The following is a 23,263-nucleotide window of genomic DNA, read 5'->3' on the forward strand; positions in this document are numbered from 1 at the left end:
GTCTGCATATACACGGACGTCTCTACTTCTTTTTTTTTTTTTCTCTCCGCTCTGTCTGTCCATCACTGTATCGTATCACTGACCGAAAGCATTGTAAACATTGGCTGACCAATAATGGACGAAAGCTTAATTGTCAGATAGGAATGACATAGCGGAATAATGAAAAATGTCCGCAAGTGTGCCAAGCTTGTTCTTCAGGCTAAACGAGAAACTGTGCCGCAATTTATACGACTAAGGTTCGATCCAGCCAATAAACTGACGTATACACATTTTTTCTGTTGTTTTAACGTAAATTTTTAATACGGACAGTTTTGTAATATTCATCGATTTCTATGCTAGATTGCGATACTCATGCTGATTGGATGATTTTAATCTGACAGGAGAAAATACGGAGTATCCTTTGGAAGCTCTCTCTGAGTGTCGAACTTCCGTCGACACGGCAGAAAGCAAGATTGGCTTGTTGAGGGTAAAGTAACGATTTCGTTCCGTCAGCAAGTTGGCTGGCCCCGATAGTCGCTTTCCACCCAATCCGGATTCCCTATCGATCGTAGATCCTCGGAGATTAAATGTAACTAGTTGTCGAGAGAGCGTCCAATACGAACAAGAGCACTCCTTTACGATTGGACGACAAGTGCGCTGCAATTATCGGAAAAATTCAGGGCATGGAGTAGTGTTAGGTCCAATGACCATACTCGAGCCCGAATGCTTCAGCTCTCTCGGAACTTTCTTTAGAATGCATACGTCCAAACTGATCGATGCTGTATTTCAAGCTAATGCATCGTCGCATCTTATCATACATATATACACTCTCCAACGATTTGATAAAACGTATCTACCATAAAACCAACCCGTTTCACCTATCATCTTCATCGATTTCCAATTCCTACAAGTGCAGATTTCCTACGAATAAATTCACAGTACGAGATGTTACGTCCGATGACCAAACTTTCTTCGAAATTCATAAGGTCGTATATAATACTCATTATCAACCTTTTACTCGAATTACCAATCCTGTACATGTACCATTCCCTCCATTGATTTCCAATTTTTCCAAGTGCAGATTTCCTGGAAATAAAATCCACGAAGAGCATTGAAGAGCAGAGGAGGAGTACGAGAGAGAGAGGGAGAGTTTGACGGTTGTAACCGTAACCGTAGGCCTGCATAGCTCCCCAGCGAGATCGACGTAAAAAGAAGGAAAGAGAGAAAGAGGGGGTGGCGTGGCTGGAAGACGGAGTAGGAGTAGTCTGTCGGCGTGGCGACGCTTCCGTAAGAACGAAAAGACGCGAAGGACGAGACGCGAGAGCGGGCTGGCTTGCTTGGCGTGGTCTTTGTGGCGTGGTCGTGGATGGTGGGAGTACGAACGGGTGGCAGAGGGTGGCTCTGGCCGTGTAATCGTATCGCATGCAGTCGTCTAGCGTGAGTCCGCGCGAGCGGATCGTCGAGTCGCATCGCTCTTCGATTGTACGGGCGTCGAGGCGCTTGTTTCGACGGGACTCTCTCTCTTTCTTTCCCTTTCTATATCTCACCTGTTTTTCTCTCTCTCTCTTTCTCTTTCTTTCTTTCTCACTCTTGTAGAGAACGCTGTTCGAAGGTGATCTTTGGTTCTAAAAGAAGAAAACAAACAAAACAAGTCTTGGAGACAATTGTCCTCTATCGCGAACTCGTTTTCGATCGCGAAACCAAACCGACGTGAGCATTATGCGCGCTGCCAGAGGGCGCGTACGCGTGAACCAGCAGACAAACGGAGCCCTTGTGAACGGTGAAACCGTAAACGAGCCTCGGATGTTCGCGCGTTCACCGAGCCTTTGACACACTGGCCCGCTTCACCCTTAGTAGACGCGTGTCGAGTCGGTCGTAGAAAGCCTCGTTCGTTTCTCACCCCCCGAACCACCACCTTTTTGCCGTTCCTTTACCCCTACTACCCCCAAGCTGCCCACCTCCCTCTGATTCACGCCTCCGTGTGTACTTCGACCTCGAAACGTACACGAAACGGATCTCGTAGAACTTACTCTGCCCCCTTAGACCACAAAACTTACTCCCTTACAAAGGCAAGTTTCTCTCCCTCCTGTCGCTTACTTACACTCTCCTCGTTCTTCTCTCTTCCTTCCTCTACCCCGATCTCTCTCGTTTCGTCAGCCTCGTAGAGACGACAAAGTAGCCAATCGTAAATAATAACCGAGGATTGTACAAGTGCGACAGTTATAAATTACAACACCTAGCTCCTGATTGCAATAACAAACGGGTGATACGATTTGATTTTCACCCGAGAACTCTGCACTTCGAAGCCGATATAGCCTGCACATCTCCGCCGTTCTCAAGCCCCTATTTGCTGGCACCGCGCGAATCTTTCGTTTGCGAACTTCGAGTTGCCACGATCCTCCCGGCGGAAAGGCAGTCTTCAGGTGACGAGACAGAAAGTCGATTCGAAATCCGTAAGTGTATTCTTCGTTTAGCTTCGACTCGAACAAAACGTGTCTGATAATATTTGTTCCATCGTCGAAATGTAAATGTGACGCTTCTTTTATCGTTCTTTTGTTTTTTTCTTTCTTTATAACACGTTCAATTGGCAGTCTGACGGTGAAGAACGAATGGAAACGTTTCTCTCTCTCTTGAATTTCAAATCTATTCACATCGTGTCACCATTGTTCAGTATCATCCTTACGTAAAACATGTTTCGATTATTGCTTCATCATTGGCAGATGAATGGCTTCCAGCCTTAATTGCACTCGCTTCACGCATACACACAGTGTTGTTATTTGCCTGGAGAACATCGAACCTCAGTCCTCATCAAGCCTCCTCTCTAATTTCCGCTACTCTCTCTCTGTACACTGAATCCAACACACAGCTTCTGCAATCCAATTAAACTCCACTCAGCTTCTCTCCATTTATCTCTCTCTCTCTCTCTCCCCCTCTGCACGAATGGATGAAATCTTCTTTTGCTTCTCACACTCTGTTTGTTAATCAAAAATTCCACTCGTACAGGTTCTGCGAAGAAACGTTTGCTCGATGCATAAAGTGACTTTCCTTCCTAGCGGAAAATTGATACTCCCGGTTTTTTCGCAAGGGAAAGTTGAACGATACCAAAAGTTTCACGAACGGGTAACACGATTCGAGAGGGTTCGCGTTTCGTTTGAATTTCCAAAACTGTCTGACCCCGGTCGCGTAGGTGTTCGCTCCGAACTTCGTTACCCCGGGCCGCGCGAGGTCACGGAACGTCTCGAACGCGAAAGACATTGACGTCACGGAGAAGTTGCGAGTCGCACGACAAGGTGCCGGGACTTTTCGAAAGTCGCGGATCGCCTGGAGCATCGCGAACGCGTCCTGCATTGCGACACTTTTCAACGCCAGTCTTTCTGGCTCGCATGATTACCGTGCCACGAGCAACGTGAAAATCTCAGAAAAATCGAATTCTCCTGTTCCTTTTCATACTGCAACCTCGGTAACCCAGAAATTCTGATTTTTTCCAAACTTTGCAGGTTTGTAAAGAACCTCGATAGAGAAGAATTAAAGTAGCAATCGAAATTTTCGGGTTACCAAAATAAAAATAAAGAAAATTCCTGGCATAATTCGATACGAGTTGTTAAAGGTTGTCGAGGTATTCCAGGAATCGGTGGATCTGACGCAGAGAAATGATCTCCGAGCTCGCGATTCTTCTCATTGTTCGCTGTGTAATTTACGATGGACCCCTTTCCGCGTGCGCATTGTCCGAAAGTAGCGAAGAGGAACGAAAATTTCGGGGGATGTCCGTGGTATAAATCAACCTTTCGCAAATGTACATACCGACGAAATCGTACTTCGACATATAGTAGAGTTAACTCTTTACTTACGAAACTATTCAACTTCCTACATACATATATCTACGTATCTTCTATCGTTTAAAATTCCATTCCATGAATCGTTCGGCAAATTGATCCAGTTACAAACGAACACGTTTCCAGAAACCTGTCGCAGGATACGTTTCGCGGGGCTAGATCGCGCGCGAAATCGATTTTCTCTATGCCGACGTTGCGTGTAAGCATGTTTTGCAGAGAAAAGTATCGATCTTCCCCATTCGACCTTAACCTTTCGACGTTTTCTACGCAGCGAAAGAAAAAAGGAAAAATTCCCTCCGCGAAGAACATCCGTCAGGAGAAAAGGAGTCGCTGCTTAGGAGCCCGACTTCACGCTCCACTTGTCGTGTTAAAAATTAATTGTCCCTTGTACGTGCGCGCTGAATGTGTAATATCCGAGTGGAAGAATCGAGGAAAAATTAACGCCGTTTCACCTGGGAAACGTTTCAACCACGCCTACGTGGTAACGTGAATTTTTGCAAGGATAATCAGACGGCGGTAGGAAAGAGGATTCGTGGTGCAGTTGCGGCGGAACGGCGTCGACGAAATGGCGTGGAAAGCTGGCCGTGGAATGGGAGATGCGACTTAAACGGCTGGAAACCATTTCGCCGGACTTGATTACACACTACAGAGAATTGCAAATTAAATCCGGATCTGGAGACGGAGATTCGGCCGGGGAGAGACCTCGGGAGAGCCTCGCGGTAAATCGACTGGGTAGAATCGATCCGCTTCCTGTCGTACACGGTATTTTAAAGAGAAAAGACACGTCGAACAGGTGAAACAAACTGTTCGATTTGTTTCACCTTGCGAATTTATGCGGAATGATATATTTAACCCTAGAGCGGTCTTCGGGTCTTTTTTGACCCACCGCCTTTTTACATTTTTAGTCATTTTTGCTGCTATCAAGTTTACGTTCCTTAACATTATTTTAAACGTTTATTGTCTAGATTCGTATGTCGCGTTAGAAATCAAAATTATTACACGTAAGGTCTTAGGTCCTTTTTGACCCAAAAGTCTTAAGTGTGCAGTCAAAACGAAGAACGCACCAGGGTTAAACTCTGCTGGGAAACTCGAGCGATATTTTTTATGAAAAGTAAATTGAGAATGTAGAAATGTACATTATATATATAGGTTTCGTTTTAACGTTCTTTCTTTATGGAAGAATTGTATCGACTGGGAGGTAATATTTTCGAAGTCGATGAAATCTCGACGAGTGCCTATTTCACAGGGGGGGAAAAGAAATCTGTCGGAGGAACATTATTTTCTGCTTTCGCGGATTATGTAAATGCAATCCTGTGCCGCTATAAACCAGCGCGAATTTAACAGCCTTATCGGTGTTGGTATACCGCGTGCGCGGCACAGCAAATTCCGGACACCAATTACGTTTTACCGCGACACGCGCCATTAATCATTCCTCAGCGATCGTCCGGGATGAACCGGCGAATTTTCTGACCTTTCAGACCTTCGTGTCTCTCTTTTTTTTTTCCTCGAATTTTTATCATCCCCTTTTTAATCTAGTGAACCTACGATGTTGCATCTGGTGAAAAACGAGGCTCGGTTTTTAGGTGGAAAGAGGGAGACGGGTAAAATACGAGGCTGTGGATGTAACTGAAATTCGCGGTTATCTCGCTTAGAAAGTCGGACGAAACGGATTCGCGAATCACGCCGCGAAGGAAAATAACGCTCGAATGTGTGCCGTTGGTCTCTTCGATCCAGCCGTAACTATCTCTAATCGTGAATCCTTCAGTTCGCCCGCGCTTTCTCGAATGCAAAACGATTCTTCGGCTACCTAGTTTTTGTCGCTGATAGAAAGCAATCGACGATCCAAGTACATAAATCACACGCCTAACCCTCTCGATTTAATCGCCACACTGTATAAATTTCACACGTACGGGTGAAAAAACGCTTTCAAATTTGCTCAATTTCGAGATTTATCGGAGAGACTGTTAAAAAACAAATGTATCATCTTCTTCGTTTTCCTGTTTTCCAATTAAAAACCGTGAAATTCGATTATACGGTACGAACGAGTTGTTCCATGAATATTCAAAGAGAAGAAATATTCTATTCTACATGGAAGAGGATATCGAAGAGGTTTTCTGTGTAGGTGCGCGAGCGAGCGAGCGAGCGGTCGTCTCGAGTAGCTGGCAATATTTTAATTAGTCCAGGAAGACAATCGCTCATTCTTCTCAGGCCGGGGTATTCACACTTTTGCGTCCTTTCATCCGCGCGTGCAGAGCTAATTCCGGAGGGTCCTCGAAAAAGTTCTTTTCAACGAAACTTATTGCTCGGACCTGGTTTCTTACTTGCTCGAGGTAGAGAGAGAGAGAGAGGGAAAAAAAGAAGGAACGAGAAAGGAAGATGAAGAAATCGTGATTACGGGCAGTCGTTTAATCGGAGAGCTGTTAAGGTAACGGCACATCAGTGCACGGGACCCATTAACGTTCGAGACCACGCCAGGGTATGCGCACGCTATGGTGTTGCACGTGAAACTGTGTCACCAAGTTTGCTCTGGTGCACCAGAATTCCCAGAGTATCGCGAATTGTCCTCGAAATCGTCTCACCTGGGATACCAAGTTAACCCGAAATGAAATAGTAACGACGAAGTCTTCTTACTTCGTCGTATGGTTGAAAAAGATGTAGTCGAAGGAAGAGATACAGTTGGGTCGTCGATTCAGCCTAATGGAATGATTTGTCCTGATTTGAATATTTAAATTAGGAATAGTTCGAACTTGATTGGCTGAATTTAAATGGTGCTTAGTTTAATAGTATTGGCTGAATTCAAATTTTCAGTAGTCTGAATGTCATCGACTGAATGTAATTTGTGAATAGTATGAATTTGATTGGGTGAATTTAAATTACGAATAGTTTGAATTTAAATGGTGTTTAGTTTAACGGCACTGGCCAAATCTAAATTTTGCATAGTTTGAATTTCATTGGCCGAATTTAAATTAAGAATAGTCCGAATTCGAAACAACCGAGATTCGGAGTCCTTATCGTCCAAGTTGTCCCTCAGTACGCTTTTACACTCGAACGAACTTACAACCTCGCTGTACTTCTTCCGCCAACTATATATAAGAATAATAGACGAGGAACTGATTAACGATACCAGAATAATAACGTACACCGAAACGTATACACAGCATTCGATAAAACGATGTCGACATCGAGAGTAAAGAGAGCGTCTGGAAGAAAATAATTCGTACGCTAAAACGAAGGAAGGGGATGTTAAACGAACGGTGTTGGCGGTACGTTTGAAAATGGAAATGGTTCCAGTAAGAGAAGATAATTATAGCAATACGAGGGTTAGTAAGGTGTGTAAAGATCGAAGATTACGTTCGAAGGCAGTTAAGAAAGTGCGACTGATAGGAGTAACGACGGTAATTTCATGCCTCGCACGTTTATACCGTGTCATGGGTATCGGGCGTAGAGTGTGTAGAGACGCAGAAAAGTGTGCGATGGAAAAGGTTGGGAATCGATCTGTCCTACCTTGGTAATACCAGCAACCCTCTCATGCATAATCATGAGAATGTATGACATACGTATGCCCTGGTTTTCCCTGCCCTCCTCCTTCTCCTACTCCAATCCCCGCTGCTGCCACCCCTCTTAGGCAGCACCGAAAGGATCGTTAGCACGAAGAGTGATGCCAGTGAAGGATATCCGTTCGAAAAGGTCAAGAGTCCACGCGAGCTCGCCCGTGTGCTACGCGGTTGATTCTTTCATTGTACAGCGGCCACAATTTTTTTTTGCCACCCTTTTCTCTCCCTCCCTTCTCCACGTGTATATCCTCGGCTCAACCGCGAAAAGAAAAGAGCGAAAGGTCTGAAGAGTACCATATCCTCCTTTTACCTTTCAGATCTTCCTGCTTGAGGGCTTTGATGTACACGCTAATGGAACACTTATCCCTCCAACTCCTATAATGTCCCCCCAGTCGCTTCTTTTCTTCTTCTTCTTCTCCCTCTCGAACGAACTAAACTGGAAATATCGCGTCCCGAATCTTGCCGACTGTCACAGTTTCGATCGAAACGCACCCACATCGCTTCGACGACGCACCTTTGCTCATCGATAACCGATGTAATCTCGAAGAGACTCTTTTATCGTTCCGAGCGTAACGTTCGAGTGGAAGGAAACTTGATCACAGACTTGGAGAAACGATCGAAGAGAGTTTCTGTTTCATTTTAAGTAGATCCGTTCGATTTTTATTACAGATTCCGTGTACCGATTCCACGTCTTCTCAACACCGATTTCATCCCTCGAATACTTCTCACGGCCGCATCGATTATTCCTCGAACCACACAGATCCCTCGTCCTTCCCACCTCGTTTTTTATCAGTCGCAATTGCCACAGTGTGCACGGCTGGCCGATAAATCGCGCCACGGGGAAACGAGATGAACGCGGAAAACACGGGTACGATAACCCCGGTTCGACCTCGAGTGGACTCTTGACCCGCTTTTCGGGGGACCGTTTAATTCATAGTAACCTATGTATCTGTTTCCCGTTGATTAAATCTCTCTCCCTTCCTCTCCCTCTCTCTTCTCCTCCTCCGTCTCCTCGCTATTCTCCTGTCCTATTGATCGACGATCGGTTAATTGGCGACGTTTAATCGGACAGGCCGATAGACCAAATGGACAATCGTTTGTGTGAAATGGTCGGAAAAACCGCTATCAATCTCTTCGAAAACTCGAACAGAGAGTCGGGTGGATCTGGGTCAACGCGAGGCAAAAGTATGCACTCTCTGCCTCGAAATACCTCACAATCGAAACTCTACTCCTCTCTCTCTCTCCCTCTCGCTCACTCTCTGCTGTTCCCTTTTACCCGTTCCACTGTTTCGATAGCTTAGCACACGACCGGATAAGCTTAATCCTTAAACTCGAGCGACACCGAGAGGGGAGAGGGAACTCCTGGATAGTAGAAAGGTTGGTCCGTTGCAGTTGGCAGGAAAATCGGCTCCCATGCCGAATTATACCGTGTCCCCCTTTCCAGGGGGGAGGGAACGAAAGATATTCACGTCGGTGGAAAGCGTAGGCCGCGAAAGCGAGCTTTTCCTTATCGTTCCAGGCGAAATCCATCGACTACCCGTTTGTTCGTGTTCCCCCGATTCCCTGGTTCCGCATGACCTCGTCAAACTTCACGGCTCGCTTTCACCCGACTGCTAATTCAAATTAATCGCGTACACCGGCTGTAAGCTGGAACGCAAAGTGTTCTCTCGTCTTTCGAGCTATGATTGATGCGTTTTCCCAACCGTTGCTTTCTTACCGTTCTCTTCTGTCTTTACAAATGAGAGATTCTTCTACTGCTCTATAGATTTACTATGTATGTAGATCACGCGGTTACAGGAATTATTTCGAAGGTACGTCTGTTCGATCTAACGAAGATAGGAAATTATAGATTAGGAGTGTTACGAAAATTCCAACTTCGTAGAGTATTATCGAGTGTAATAGTTGAAGTATTCCAAGTTCAAACCTGAATTCTACCCGTTCAAATTGTTCCGGCGTACCGACGACCTTTCCATAGAAACAGCATTTCTAAAGAGAAGTCTTAGAAGTCGTGGCCCGTCAATTGCTTTATTACAGTAAAAATTTCGAAGACTCTACACCCGGACACCACATGCGTCAAGACCATAAAACCTATGTACACAGCGATATAACAATTTCCCCACTTCCACACCATCAGACAGACACCCCTCGAGCATTCCGAAAAATCCAATCACCACACACTTCCACCACCTCCTTCACATTCACACCACCAATCACAACACACACCTAGTTGATAAAAGAGCGAACATAAACACTCGAAAAAAAAAGAACTCGTTTAGCTTTCGAAGAGCACACTACAATTATCACACGATTTTAGTGGAACTCTCCGGACATCAGTTTATCGGGAGAGTTGTCACAGCTGTCCCAATAAAGAATTCACATTCGGTACTATCGACTGTTCGATGTTTCAGAGCTCTAGTACAGCGTGTACCGTCGAGTTTCTATTCGTTATCGGTACAATCGAAGAGGCAAAGCCTCGCTCTCGTTACCGTTCTAACGCATCTCATAATAAAATGCACCTGCATGTTTGCACACCTGTCGAAATGTTAATCATCCGCTTGACAATACTTGCACGTACCTTGCAGCTGTCGTTGTCTGTTCGTCATTCGATCGTCGTAATCACAGACTGGTGGACGCGTGGGTGACGAGTCGAAAGCAAAGCGCACAGAGTGCGTTTCATTGTTCTTCACCGCGGTATAGATAGATTTATCGCACGCGATTCGTCCGAGTCGAATCGATCTCGAGTCGCGAAAACCCCGAGACCCTTCGCGGAGATATTAAACTTTCATCCAGCGTGATATCTTCTCGCAAAAAGGATAGCACCGAGTGTACATAAAAATGATGTTTTCGTGAAAGATGACCTCGTGACGAGCGAGCGATGCGACGGTGAAACGAAACGAAATGCTTCGTAGTCGGTAAAGAGGCGGAAACGAACGAAAAGAGAGAAAAAGATAAGAGAAAGAACGAAAAGTTGACGAGCCAGGGAACAGCGTGGAGGAAATTATGCCGGACAAAAATCGAGGCTGCCGAGACGGACAACGCGACAAAGACTTCTTTGCCGACGAGATATCGTCCATCGGCATGTCGCTACGACCCAGCGGTAGCGCTTCTTCCGGTGAGTAAACCTTTTTTCCGATTCTGAACAAAAGAAAAAAGCTATTTCCACACAGTTCAAAAGGGGGCTACGAATTGAATTGCCGCCGGGGGGGAGAAAAAATGGATATTCCTTCCGTGTGAACGAAGGCAAGGGGAAAGAAAAAATCTCTGATACCGAGTCTCTCTGCGTTTAAAACTTTATGGAACGTTGCGTATCTCTTTTCACCGCTGGGGTAATCATTCTCTTTCATAGACAGATTGAGTAAGAGATTGAAATAAAACTTTGCAGATTCTTCCTGCGAAATTTCACGTTTCTGTATTTTAATAATTTCCACGTAGAACAAGTATGTTGTTTGCTAATTTTCACATAGAAAAAATATGTTATTTGCTAATTTCCACATAGAAAAAATATGTTATTTAATAATTTCCATATAGAAAAAGTATGTTATTTAATAAGTTCCACATTGAAAAAATATGTCATTTGCTAATTTCCACATAGAAAAAATATGTTACTTGCTAATTTCCATATAGAAAAAATATGTTATTTGTTAATTTTCACACAGAAAAAATATGTCATTTGCTAATTTCCATATAGAAAAAATGATATTTAATAAGTTCCGCATAGAAAAAATGTTATTTGCTAATTTCCACATAGAAAAAATATGTCATTTGCTAATTTCCATATAGAAAAAATATGTTATTTGTTAATTTTCACACAGAAAAAATATGTCATGAAATATGTTGTTTAATAATTTCCATATAGAAAAAATGATATGTAATAAGTTCCACATAGAAAAAATATGTTATTTGCTAATTTCCATATAGAAAAAATATTTTATTTCTTAATTTTCACATAGAAAAAATATGTTATTTGTTAATTTCCACACGTTTCCGTAATTCATGCGTTACTTATTAATTTCTACATAGAAAAAATAAACAATTTCCGTACTTATTGCAACGTCGTTATTTTTAATACACCGTTAAACGTAGCAGGGCTTTACAGCACAGAGATTAATTTACAATGCAGAGATAATTAACAATACAAAGATTAATTTACAATACAGAGACTGATTAACGCAAAGACTTGTTCTGACGTAAATAAAGAAGTAGCATCTTCGTTACGTTTCCATTAGTAAGATTGCGAGACATGTTCGCCTCCACGGCTATACAATTCGTCAGACGATTTCTCATATCTGCGCACTTCGCGTCCAAAGGATACGATTCCGCAGTGGTCAAGCCTGTACGAAGCTGATTAAATAAATTCAGGATAACGCATTCTTTCAGCAATGCCTCCGATTTGGCGATGTTCGCGTCGCTGATGGCGCAGTGCCAGAGTGGCTTGTCCAACCATGCTTCCTTCTCGCTCATCTCGGTCCTGCAGCTTACTCCGTGGTCCCGCATCCACAGAGTTAACTGTAATTTCCAAATCGATACATAAACCAGAATCGTCACATCCATATTCCGCGACACTGCCAATCCCTGTCCATTCAACAACTGTTACAATTCTTCCTTTCTTATTTACCTCCCTACCGAGGCATCCTTCTTTCGTCGATCAATCATTTATCGATCGATGAAAAATTAACGCGAGTATTCCAAGGAATTCTTTTTTCACTTTCTGACTCTGATTGTCGGAGATGAACAATTATCGGAGAGTTTCTTACCTTCCCTCGACACTTGAACGTCAGGGGATTCCCGTAAAAGTAGACCTTGCTGATACCACCCGGTAAAATCGACGGATCCAAGCAAGTCAGACGATTCTCTCTGATATCGAGATGCTTGAGAAGCGGCGTCCTACTGAAAACTACAGGTTCTAACTTGGCGATTCGATTGAAAGACAGATCCAACTGTTCCAAATATACCAGATCCTTGAACCAGTCCTCCTTCACCAGACTGATATTATTGTTAGGAAGACTGAGCTTCTTCACGCTAGACAATCCGACGAACGCTTCCGAATGGACATCGATCACGTTGCAGTTATGAACATTCAAGGACTGCAAGTATCTCGCGAATTTCACGAACGCTCTGTCAGGAATGTATTTGATATTCGAGTTGAGGATCATTATCGCCGAGACGTCGGTGGTTTGGTTCGAGATCGTCTGCAGAGTGACGTTGGAGCATTGCAGACGATTGCCAGATCCTGTATTTCGATGAGAAACTTGGTGAGATTTTTCTTACATTTCCTCTAGGTCGTTTTTTCTTCTCTATCGACTGATAGAAATTTCGTACAGAGGAAAGAGAAGATAGGAAATTTGCCCTGTGCCAAATTCACATTCGACAAAGGAGGGATCAATCGAAAGAGTTTCTACCTCACCTCCTGCGTGCCTGTTCACGGTGCATATCGCGAGTACAACTCCGATGCACTTGAGAATGCACAACAGAGAAACGAACAGCGACGTACGTTGCATTCTGAGTGGCCTGTCGCGATTCCACGGTTTTTACAACTGACGACGACGAAACGAAGGCGGACGAGAGCTCGTCGAATTTATCTGGTTTCACTTCCCGTTGATAGATACTCGTGTCCGTTATCGCTGAATCCCCATGAGACTCTAATTAGAAAAATGATACGATATTTTGCTCTATTTCTTCTTCTTTTTTTTTTTTTTTTTAAACGAAGTGTGCGACACAGAAACGATTCGATCGATCCTTGAGAATTTTACGGATGATTATAGAAGAATGGAAATTGTTGCAGGCATCTCAACCCTTGCGAGCTGCGGCGAAGTGGACGCGTTACCGGAACTGCCGGCACAGGACGAGGAACGATTGCAACGAGCAGCACGTTTGTTACAGCAGAGACTCGTTTTACGCCAGTGGTTGGCGGACCATGGCCTGCATAGCCATTACCAAAAGTGAGCGAAATTTATTCTGCCTGACTGAATCACGCTGCAGTGCTTTAATTAAGCCGCGTTTGTTCTTCTTTTTTTTTTTTAACTAACGGGTAAAATGGGTTAAATCTGGTTTCAGGTAGAGAAATTGAATTGACAGTATGTATTTATTTATTTTGAGCCTGATGGCTGTGAGAAGAACTTGATTTATAATATACTATTTCCTCATCTATTCATGCCTCATTTTGTCTTGTCACTCACACACTCGTGCTTTATTTCCTAACTATGTATATTCTTATTAATAATTTTAGCTAACCTACTCTCCTTCTCTCATTGCCTTCTTTTTCCTTTCTATTGCACTTTTAATTGAATTGATAGTATTTACTCTTAAAATGATACATTCAGAAATTTCAGGAAGAACTGTTCAATTGATACTATCATATTGTAGATAGAGAATAATGTAACGAATAATGATATTTCTATTGTTGAAAAAGGAGAAATGAGACAATTAACATTTTTCATTTCACCAGGTTGATGCAAATGGGAGTGATGTCTCTGGAAGATGTATACTGGATGGAGGGTCACAAGGCACTTGCAGCGCTTGGCAAGGATTTGCCGCGTTGGATGCAGGCGAGGCAAACGCTGCCTATATCAAAGGAAGATTTAGAAACCCTCAAGGCTGATCTATGGAGCGCTGTGGTGAAGAACAGTCAACATCAGGACGCCTGGACATGGGGTATACATATTTTACCCTTCGTCGTTTTTTCCCCCTTAAAAACGATTCTCTCGATTGCATAATTCACGAGTAACACGTCCGAGGAGAGAAACTTATCGAGTAACTTTCTTTCTGTTGCGTTCTGTCAGGTGGAATGTTGGTAGTTTCTGTGTCTGTGGCAGGGTTAGTGACCCTGGCTGCTATGACACAGCCAGCTCTAGCACCAGAGGCTAAACATTCCCTACTGCAATATGTGACTGGAAAGTATTTGCTACCGAGCAACTGCCGGGTTCATTTTGCATGGGACGAACCACGGCTCGTGGGGGAGACAATGACGTTCACAGTGAAGGTATGTACGCAATGGAACTTTCTAAACGTATATTCCAATGGAACAACAACAACTATTATCGTCGATAGAAATGACTCTTTTATTGCACATGCTGTGCAACACTTATAAAAGAGTAGCAAACACGATGATATTTCACTTTTTGTATATATGTGCTTTGCAGTTTTATCAACGCAACGGCCAACCTTACCCAATCTGTGACAAAGACAATCTGATCGTTGAGGTCACAGAAGGAACAAGAAGGGTAGCTACCCTGATAGAGCTGGGAGGCACCGACCCGTTAGCTGCAAACACTGCAGTGGTGAAATTTACTGTCCGCCATGCTGGACAATATCGAATAGCCGTACTTATTGGTTCTTGTCACGTTCACGGTAGCCCGTTTCTTAAAAATTTTCTTCCCGGTACGTTTAAACGATTGAAATGTTAAGTGTAGAGAGGTTGAATTGTACAGCTAAATTTTCTTTCGTTTAATCAGGTCCTCCAGATCCAAATAAGACCGTATTCGTGCGACAAAGTTCGACGGTAGTTTGTACAGCTGGAATTGCACACTGTATGACAATAGAACCGCGGGACGAGTACGATAATCTATGTATATTTGGACCTGGAGATAAACCCACGGAAGGCTACCAAGTTAACATCACTCAGGCAAGTGAAAGAATCACTCAGGAACCGATTGATATATCTGTTATTGTAATATTTCTTTTATATTATTTTTTTTTTTTATTACAGATTGGTAATGTAGTGGATAAATCGGCTGTTACGAATTGTAGTATACAACTTGATTACGACTCTCCAAATCAGCGGATTCATTTGAAAGTTAGTTTTCCAAAGGGTGGCTGTTATCATGCGACAGTTAGTTTAGCTGGTTTACAGCTGCATAATGGCGATTTCGACATCATTGTCCTCGAGAGTACGAATAATGTTTTCTTTTTCAATTTTTTGTTCATACAATTTCGTGCTTCGTTTGTTTATTTTTTTTTTTACCAAATTTTCTTATCACAGGTGATGTTGCCAGAATGGTGCACAATAACGTGGCCTCAAAGGACCCAGACATTTGCTACGCGGCGAAATTGTTGGGCATGCAGGGCGAGAAATTCTCGAAACCAAAAAAAGTTGTCTGCTTTATTTCGCCTAAACAGCTTACGATTAAGGAATACTTGTTAAGAATCATACCGAAGAGACTCGTTACTTTCAGGCTTTGTCCATCTACTAAAGTAAGCGAAACCATTGAGAAAAAGGAGAACGCTGATATTCTGTAGTAAATGTGTAAAATACGTGGAATAATTTTGAAACGATATCTTTCAGTTCCATTTTGATTGTTCGAATAATCAGTACGATGGTTACGACTCTTTTTCTATCGATGATGGATGTCAGCCACCCGTTGAATTAATTTCTCTCTATCGAGATATAATAGCCGCTACATTTACGTTGTTTTTGTTGAAAAACATAGGTGGAAGTGAAACTTTCGCCGACAAACAAGATTTCTTTTATCATGAAGTGAGAAAGCATCATCAGAAACATTACCACGAAAAGCTTTCGATAAAAGTTCAACGCGAGAAACTGTTGGAATCGGTAAATTTCAGTCGTCCATTTAAATAATCCACACTCCACTCAAATGCACACATTTATCGTTTCTTCTTCTTTAAGTCCATGAAAGCAACCAAAGGATTTTCCGTGAGCGATTGGTGTAGAAATTTCGAGATCACCTTTCAGGGTGAACAAGGTGCGTTCCACTTATGAAAAAATATTTTCATTCGCTTGAAGAAAAGTAACGTATTTAACGTTGATTTTTAGGCGTCGACTGGGGTGGTGTAAGACGAGAATGGTTTGAATTAATTTGTGCGGCACTATTCGATCCTGGAAACGGCTTATTCGCGACGTTTGTAGAATCACAACAGGCACTAGTTCATCCTAACAGTAAACGGCCTTCACATCTCAAGTTAAAACACTACGAGTTTGCAGGACGAATCGTGGGCAAATGCCTCTACGAATCGGCACTTGGTGGTTCCTATCGACAATTAGTGCGAGCAAGATTCACAAGATCATTTCTTGCGCAAATCATAGGCCTCAGAGTGCATTATAAGGTAAAATATTTCATGGATATTTATATTATGTTAAAATAAATCTATAATATTTTATCGGTATTCAGTATTTCGAACAAGACGACCCGGATTTATATCTGAGCAAGATAAAGTATATTCTCGAGAATGATGTCGAGGAAATGGAACTGTATTTCGTTGAAGAAGAGTACGATAAAGACGGTCAATTATTAAAGGTACGACCATAACTTCCTACTTGATACCTGTTAGGAAATATCTAACTCGTATACCTTACCTTGACACCTCTGTGTTACTGTAACTTTAACAGGTAGCTGAATTAATTCCCGGAGGTAGCAAGATTCGTGTAACGAACGAGACGAAGCTACGTTATTTGGACGCACTTGCGCAACATAGACTCGCTAGTTCTATACGAAACGAAGTCGAACATTTTCTAAGGGGTTTGAACGAACTCATTCCCGATAATCTTTTGGGAATCTTCGATGAGAACGAACTCGAAGTATATAAATATACCTTCTTAATACTCGTATATCTTTTACATTCTTACCTTATATTCACGTTTATTCCAGTTATTATTATGTGGAACTGGTGAATACAGCGTGGCAGATCTACGTGCCCACCACATAGCAAACGGGAGTTCTCCAGAGTTTCTTAGAGTTCTAGATTGGTTCTGGACCGCGGTTAGCAACTTTACACGGGAAGAGATGGCCCGACTATTACAATTCACTACAGGTTGTTCGCAATTACCACCCGGTGGATTTCAACAACTCAGTCCACGATTTCAGATTACAGCAGCACCAACTTTTGCTAACTTGCCTACAGCACATACTTGGTATGTAACGTTACGCGTTTAAATAAAAATGATAATCCACAGGCTAATCATTGTTTAAATATTTTTACAGCTTCAATCAGCTCTGCTTACCCGATTACGAATGTTACGATCACTTTGAGAGAGCTTTATTATTAGCAATTAGTGAGGGTACTGAAGGTTTTGGTATGATCTAAGGAGATTCAAAGTCCATTCAGTTCTAGTCGTATCTAATTATGATATTTAGTTAACATTCTCTTTTTCTTTCGTATTATTAACATAGTTTTACTTTAAGATAAAAAGAAGTGTGAACATTCCCTTTATGGGGGTCAGAAAAAAACACCACAATTGTCGCACATTTTGATACGTAAAATCCTGCGATTTTTGATGTTATTCTTTTTGCGTTTACGCCAAAGGACTATCAAGAACAATCCGATATATATTTCAAAACATAAAATAACGACGATATTGATATTTTTACTGGCTTGTGGTAACGTTTTTATAAAAAAAAAAAAACAACAAAATGGTGATACAAAGAGCAATCTTAAACACGAAACATCTGAATTGCTCAATTTGTTGTATCAAGGCTTGCTGTAGTTTAAAATAATTGTAAATTTTATTACCCGTAAAAAATATGTACGTATACACGTTCCTCAAGCCACGAGATTCGATATATTCAACTCTACAGGTTTATCGATACGCGATGAAAAGTTTTTTTGTAGTTGCCGAATTAGTAAAAGTAAAAAAAAAAAATAGCGTACACATTGTAAAGTCTGAGAAGGTCATCGTGAGGATTAGGCCATTCACTTGATCGGTATTTTCCTATAAATATTCTTTTACCTCGAGCACCACTTTTAGGAACAATCTCGAGAATGTATTATTTTTCTTATCACTGCTCCTTTTTTTCTGAATTCTTACCACGCGCAGTATTGAAAAGAAAAGAAAATACTCAGGCATTATAATATGAATTAACGGCAAAGGACGGCATTTAGGCTTCTTCGTAGATATAATGTCGTCCGTAATTTCTTTAATTAGTGCACATACGTAGCGTGAAATCCCATGTATAGCAAATTAACACGCACAAAATTTCTCGTTTTATTTTCATACTTTGTTCAAATTCGTTAATCAAGGTGGTGAATCGGCGAGTACGATCGAATCCAGTCTCAAGATTGTAGGACAGCATTATTTATTGTCGCGATTAAGTATACGCAATAAAAGATGTCTTAGATCGACTAGCGAACAAAAAACAAAACAAAAAAAAAGAGATGAAATTACGTAAAAAATGTTACACCTAACGATATACTCAAATATGAAACGATTTTGTGATAAAACAAAGAACGAATCTTCCACTGAAACATTTGTGCCGTGTCTTCACTTACCGTGTACGAAAGCCTCGAGAATGAGAAAGGATTACTATACAGTACCGACAGGAAAGAAAAAAAAAAAGTAAAAAGTGTACGAGAAGCATACCGCAAAGATGATGTTGTTATCGAAACGAAACGAAACGAAACGAAAAAAATAATAATTTTATCTTGTACTTAAGTACACAATAATGAGAAATGTGATCAGACACGTCGTATTTGTGTCACTCGTGCGTGGTTACTTAGATTTTACGATCTACTGTAACGTGTTTTGAAAGAAATAATATGCCGTGAGCATCGCTCTATTAAAATACATGCAATTTATGTTTTGTCTTTGTTCAAACTGTAAAACGTAGACGTTATGTAAAATCTGCTGAAACTACGATTATATGTATATACATGTTTATCAATTATAAAATGTATCTGTTGTTTCGTAATTGAAAGAGAACAACCTCCATGATGGATTATTACCTAACGCCTTAGCAATGCTGACGGTATCTTATTTTTATCACTTTATCATGTTACACGAAAAAAGGGTGTAAAATATAGATTTAAAAAAGCACACGTTATCTGCATTTATTTATCCATCCCCAGTTTTGCGTAGTTCTGATCATTATACATAGCATTACATATTTTAGAATAGTTCGTTTCTCTTTGATTTAAAACACTCTATGTATCGTAAAGTCCGTGATATCAGAAAATACATAACTTTAAAAAAAAAAAGAAAAAGACTAAATAAATAAAAATAAAATGTTATAATTTTGCTAATAAAAGTGACCCAAATTTTGCTACCATTTTAAAATTGTCCTCCACCTTTTTTTGTCACCTCCACGATCACGCGTAATTCTTCTTCTTCTTCTTCCTCTATTCGTGCTAAACATCCTCCCATTGACTCAATTAACTTTCAATCGAACAAACATCCTCACCACCCTCAAAAAGTTCCACTCTTCGAACGAACTCGCTTCTGAATGAAACTCAACGTAAACTCGAAGGCGCAATCACGCTTGAACAGTTGCATCTAAAGTTGCAATAGCATGCAATAATTACGTTCCTCTAACCAACAACCACTTTCACCTCTTACTTACCAAACTACCTTTAAGAAGTCAACACTGGACCCGCCAACAAAGTACGCAGAATAGCCCTTGGCGCGCGTACAACACTACCGGCTATTTGCAACATTCTAGTGCTCCAACCACCTTCCTGAGATTGCCGTATTAGACGTTCTTTCAGTTCATTCAGCTCCGTTCTAACACACAATAACAGAACAATGTAAAGCTGTATCAACCGTGCAGAAAAAATCGATAGAAAAGAATAGCTCACAATTGGGAATTGTAGGCTGCCTGCATACGTTGCAGGGCTGATTCTCGATCGGACAACTGAACTTCCATGGCAATAGCACGCAAGTTTAGTGCTTTCCCCGTATCTTCAGTCAATTTTAAACGTTTCAACAACTTCATCTTTTCATCCTCTTTCTCTTTCAACTGCCTGCAAAAATACATTTAACTTTACATTCGAGTAATACGCATACGAAGAATGTTTCAAATCGTCGCATTTACTTCGTGTATCGTTCTATCTGTTCCTGAGAAGACTCGACCAGAGCAATCTGCGTTGCTAATTTTAATTGCAAATCCTCCACCATTGATTCTGCTTTTTCCACTCTGGTTCCTCGTTCTGTGACCAGTGTCTCGCTGGCTGTCACCTGTAATACATTTATCGAATACATATTACATGGAATTATCTAGATGAACTAGCGCAAAGTAACACATTTCGCGTGAACAGCATTGCTGCGATTTTCGTTTCGATTCTACGCCGAGTACGGGAATTAATAGGTCAAGTGGTATCGATCCCTTTTTCTTGGTACAGAAGGAGTATTACATGTTATTGAGTCACCGATAAAGCAGAAAGAGTATGACTCAACCGCGAACTATATCCTTTCGTGCGTTGACCTATCTAACAAGTACATCAGCTTCGTATTAGCACCCTTGATCCAGAGATATTTGGAAGTATTCACGCGAGGAAAAAGAAGAAAAAAGAAAAACCTCATAGATGAAAATTTCTCAAATTTCTTTCCATACAGTCCTCTGACATTTCTCTCCATTGATACTGGGTGCCATTTAAAAGAGTCCCTCCCCCAAAAGATTCAGAAGGGTGAACAGATGACTCATTGCTTTATAGAAAAGAGTAGAAATCTGCGCTCGAACAGAGAGTTTCTCACCCTCTTCTAAAGACTCGCCTCCCACGAGCACAACAATGAGTCACCGAGCGAAATCAATTTTTACAGTGGCGTCTGGATGTAAGCTCGCAAGCAACAACCATTCTTCCACTGAACATTACTCTATAAGACTATGTACAATATTTCAACCATTCGGATGGCTAGCCTTTTCCAAAAGTATCCTCTTGTCCTCGCGTAATTTCAACAATTTCTCACGATCCTTCGACATTTGCTCGTCGAGTGCGCGAAGCTGGTTTTGCGCTGTGAACAGCTCGTTCCTCACGTTCTCCGTGACGACCAGCCTCTCCTCGGAAAGCTCGTTCAGTCGCTTTATCTCCTCCTCCATATTCCCTTTTTCCTGTAACACAGAAGTAACCCAGTTGTTAGTAAACGCGATACACCGTGTGGCTAAGTTGAACTTCGTACATCCCCGAAAGCCACTAGAACCGGATTCCCGGTTTTATCTATGCCAGTGTTGTCGAGATACAGTTTCTTCTTTCGTTTCACAATTAGCTTGCTGGACCGGTGCCAACTTCTCGACTGTGTGTACAGTATATACTAATTAATGGCCGGCTACGACGCACATTGCCATCACATCGACCCCAGTAAATGCTCGTTCACGCGTGAATATTCGATCGATGAGAAAAATGTTTTCGGTTCACCGTGAACGATGCGATTTCTGTTTTTTTTCTCCCGCGATACGATGGAATTTCGACGGTGTAAAATCGGGTGAAAATTTACCACGAAGGTAATACAATAGCCACGTGACACGCTATTGAACTTGTTCAAGAGGGTATTCTCGTTTAACTCGAGGAATGCCAAAAATTCTATCCTCTCGGTAACTATATTATTGCTCGAGCCAAAACTCGTGTCGCGAGCTCTTATGCTAGCGTCATCCCTCTAGTTAGATACACGTCATTGAACTCTCGTGTGATGTCGAGCATGTATAGCTGATAATTCTTGCCAGTGTACAGCATCACGCAGTTTCGGGAATACAAAAGCATGAAAGTTGTCTCTTACAGTTGTTTCATATTAAATGAAATCCTATCGAATTTATATACATGTATATATATACTGAACGATTTACCGATCTCAGTGTATTCCTTTCTTTAAACGTTTCATCGAACTGCACCTTGGCACGATGAACCTCGCCAGTGAGTCTACTGACACGACCATTCTCTGTGTCGAGTAATCGACGCAGTACAACGATCTGAAGATGCAAGTGTTCGATCTGTTGGCTCATGTCCTCTATCTTCCCGTAAAGAAATTGCACCTCGCTTCTTCTCTGTCTCCAGGCGTTCAACATGAGAACATGACACATCAAATTTGCCGCTTTTGTTGGATCTCGGCAAAATCGTGAACATCCTTCGTTCGATTCCAATACATCGAAACCGTCCATCCACTTTTTAATACCGACACCTATTCCCATTTCGCTGGTAGTTATGTCCTTGATTTTGTCATTTTCGTCGAATTTTTCTAACGTCGAACCACTGTCTGATCTGTGTTATAAATAAAAACGAATTGTTCAACCTGTTACGTTTAATTGAGCGTCATTTTTTCGACGAATTTTACCTCTGTTCGCCACTTTCAGCCTCCATCACTAAAGGTGTGAGATCAATCATCGATAAGCTCTTTTTGTAACGCGGTGTATTTATCCTGTGAAATATCGAGCATAACGAATTTTCTGGACAGCTTTTCGCGGTATTAATTGCAGATGTACGATTAATCTTCGTTAGGTTGGTCAAACGGAAGGAAGTTCTTGGCGGATGGTAATACCGGCTGGGTCTCTGACATCTTACGGGAAGTTGGGTGTACGTTAGAAATTTATGTTGCACGCATCGCGTGAATCCTTTCTCGACGAGAAATTGATTCAACTCCTCCTTGGAGCTCGTCGAGGCACTTAAAGAAGACGTGCTTTTCGGAGTGATCGCAGTTTCTGGCATTGTTTTCTGTAGTCACGAGTAAACTCTTGAGAAATCTCAATGACGTTGTTTGTTCTTGTCATGGAGACGACACGAAAAGTAAAATGACAAAGAAACATCGTAATTAATAAGTATTTCACCGGAATGTGCCGTTACTTTTTAATATACGACAGATTTATTAACATTATCACTTGTTGACATGTTCAACTTGTTCGATACGTCATTAATATCTGGAATAAAATTCTTTCTGTAATAATTCTCCTTCTCGTTTTTCCTTTTCTTGATTTTTCATTATAACCGTAGTAGGTATACATGAATTGTCGCACGGCAACGTGCGTCAAATGCGCTACTTGGTGGAATTGCATAAATCGAGTATATACACCTACGTCCATGTACGCAAGAAACGATTAGAACTTATGTAATGTATAGATCTGATTTACAGTGTAATCGCAAACCGCAAGCAGCTGACGCTATTTGCGTCGCGAAACATTTTGAAAGCTCGAACTTCCATACAGGCGATGCTTAATTGATAATTTACATAGGTATTTCCAAAGGGTAACA

At 41.7% G+C, this 23,263-nt stretch overlaps 2 protein-coding genes across 2 annotated transcripts in view; one reads left to right on the forward strand and one right to left on the reverse strand.

The window, feature by feature from the left end:
• The window catches only part of LOC108579152 (apoptosis-resistant E3 ubiquitin protein ligase 1), a 19,080-nt gene extending 1,536 nt beyond the window's left edge, over nt 1–17,544 (forward strand). The window contains exons 3-16 of the mRNA XM_017942603.1: nt 13,149–13,305; nt 13,812–14,017; nt 14,146–14,345; nt 14,506–14,743; nt 14,818–14,987; nt 15,072–15,252; nt 15,345–15,556; nt 15,648–15,914; nt 15,990–16,065; nt 16,137–16,426; nt 16,492–16,617; nt 16,710–16,898; nt 16,969–17,231; nt 17,302–17,544. Coding sequence (XP_017798092.1) covers nt 13,149–13,305; nt 13,812–14,017; nt 14,146–14,345; nt 14,506–14,743; nt 14,818–14,987; nt 15,072–15,252; nt 15,345–15,556; nt 15,648–15,914; nt 15,990–16,065; nt 16,137–16,426; nt 16,492–16,617; nt 16,710–16,898; nt 16,969–17,231; nt 17,302–17,404 — 2,678 coding nt within the window. The 3' untranslated portion in view covers nt 17,405–17,544. The remainder of the gene's footprint in view (nt 1–13,148; nt 13,306–13,811; nt 14,018–14,145; nt 14,346–14,505; nt 14,744–14,817; nt 14,988–15,071; nt 15,253–15,344; nt 15,557–15,647; nt 15,915–15,989; nt 16,066–16,136; nt 16,427–16,491; nt 16,618–16,709; nt 16,899–16,968; nt 17,232–17,301) is intronic.
• Nucleotides 17,545–19,663: 2,119 nt separating this feature from the next.
• On the reverse strand, nt 19,664–22,729 carry LOC108579140 (centromere protein F-like). The gene is made up of 6 exons (XM_017942590.1): nt 22,353–22,729; nt 21,868–22,279; nt 20,947–21,138; nt 20,125–20,267; nt 19,889–20,053; nt 19,664–19,814 (listed from the first exon to the last, which is right to left on the reverse strand). The coding sequence occupies exons 1-6, from the start codon at nt 22,721–22,723 to the stop codon at nt 19,664–19,666; spliced, it is 1,434 nt and encodes a 477-aa protein (XP_017798079.1). The 5' UTR covers nt 22,724–22,729.
• Nucleotides 22,730–23,263: the final 534 nt, after the last annotated feature.

Source organism: Habropoda laboriosa, unplaced genomic scaffold (assembly GCF_001263275.1).
Source record: "Habropoda laboriosa isolate 0110345459 unplaced genomic scaffold, ASM126327v1 scaffold64, whole genome shotgun sequence".
Lineage (NCBI taxonomy): Eukaryota > Metazoa > Arthropoda > Insecta > Hymenoptera > Apidae > Habropoda > Habropoda laboriosa.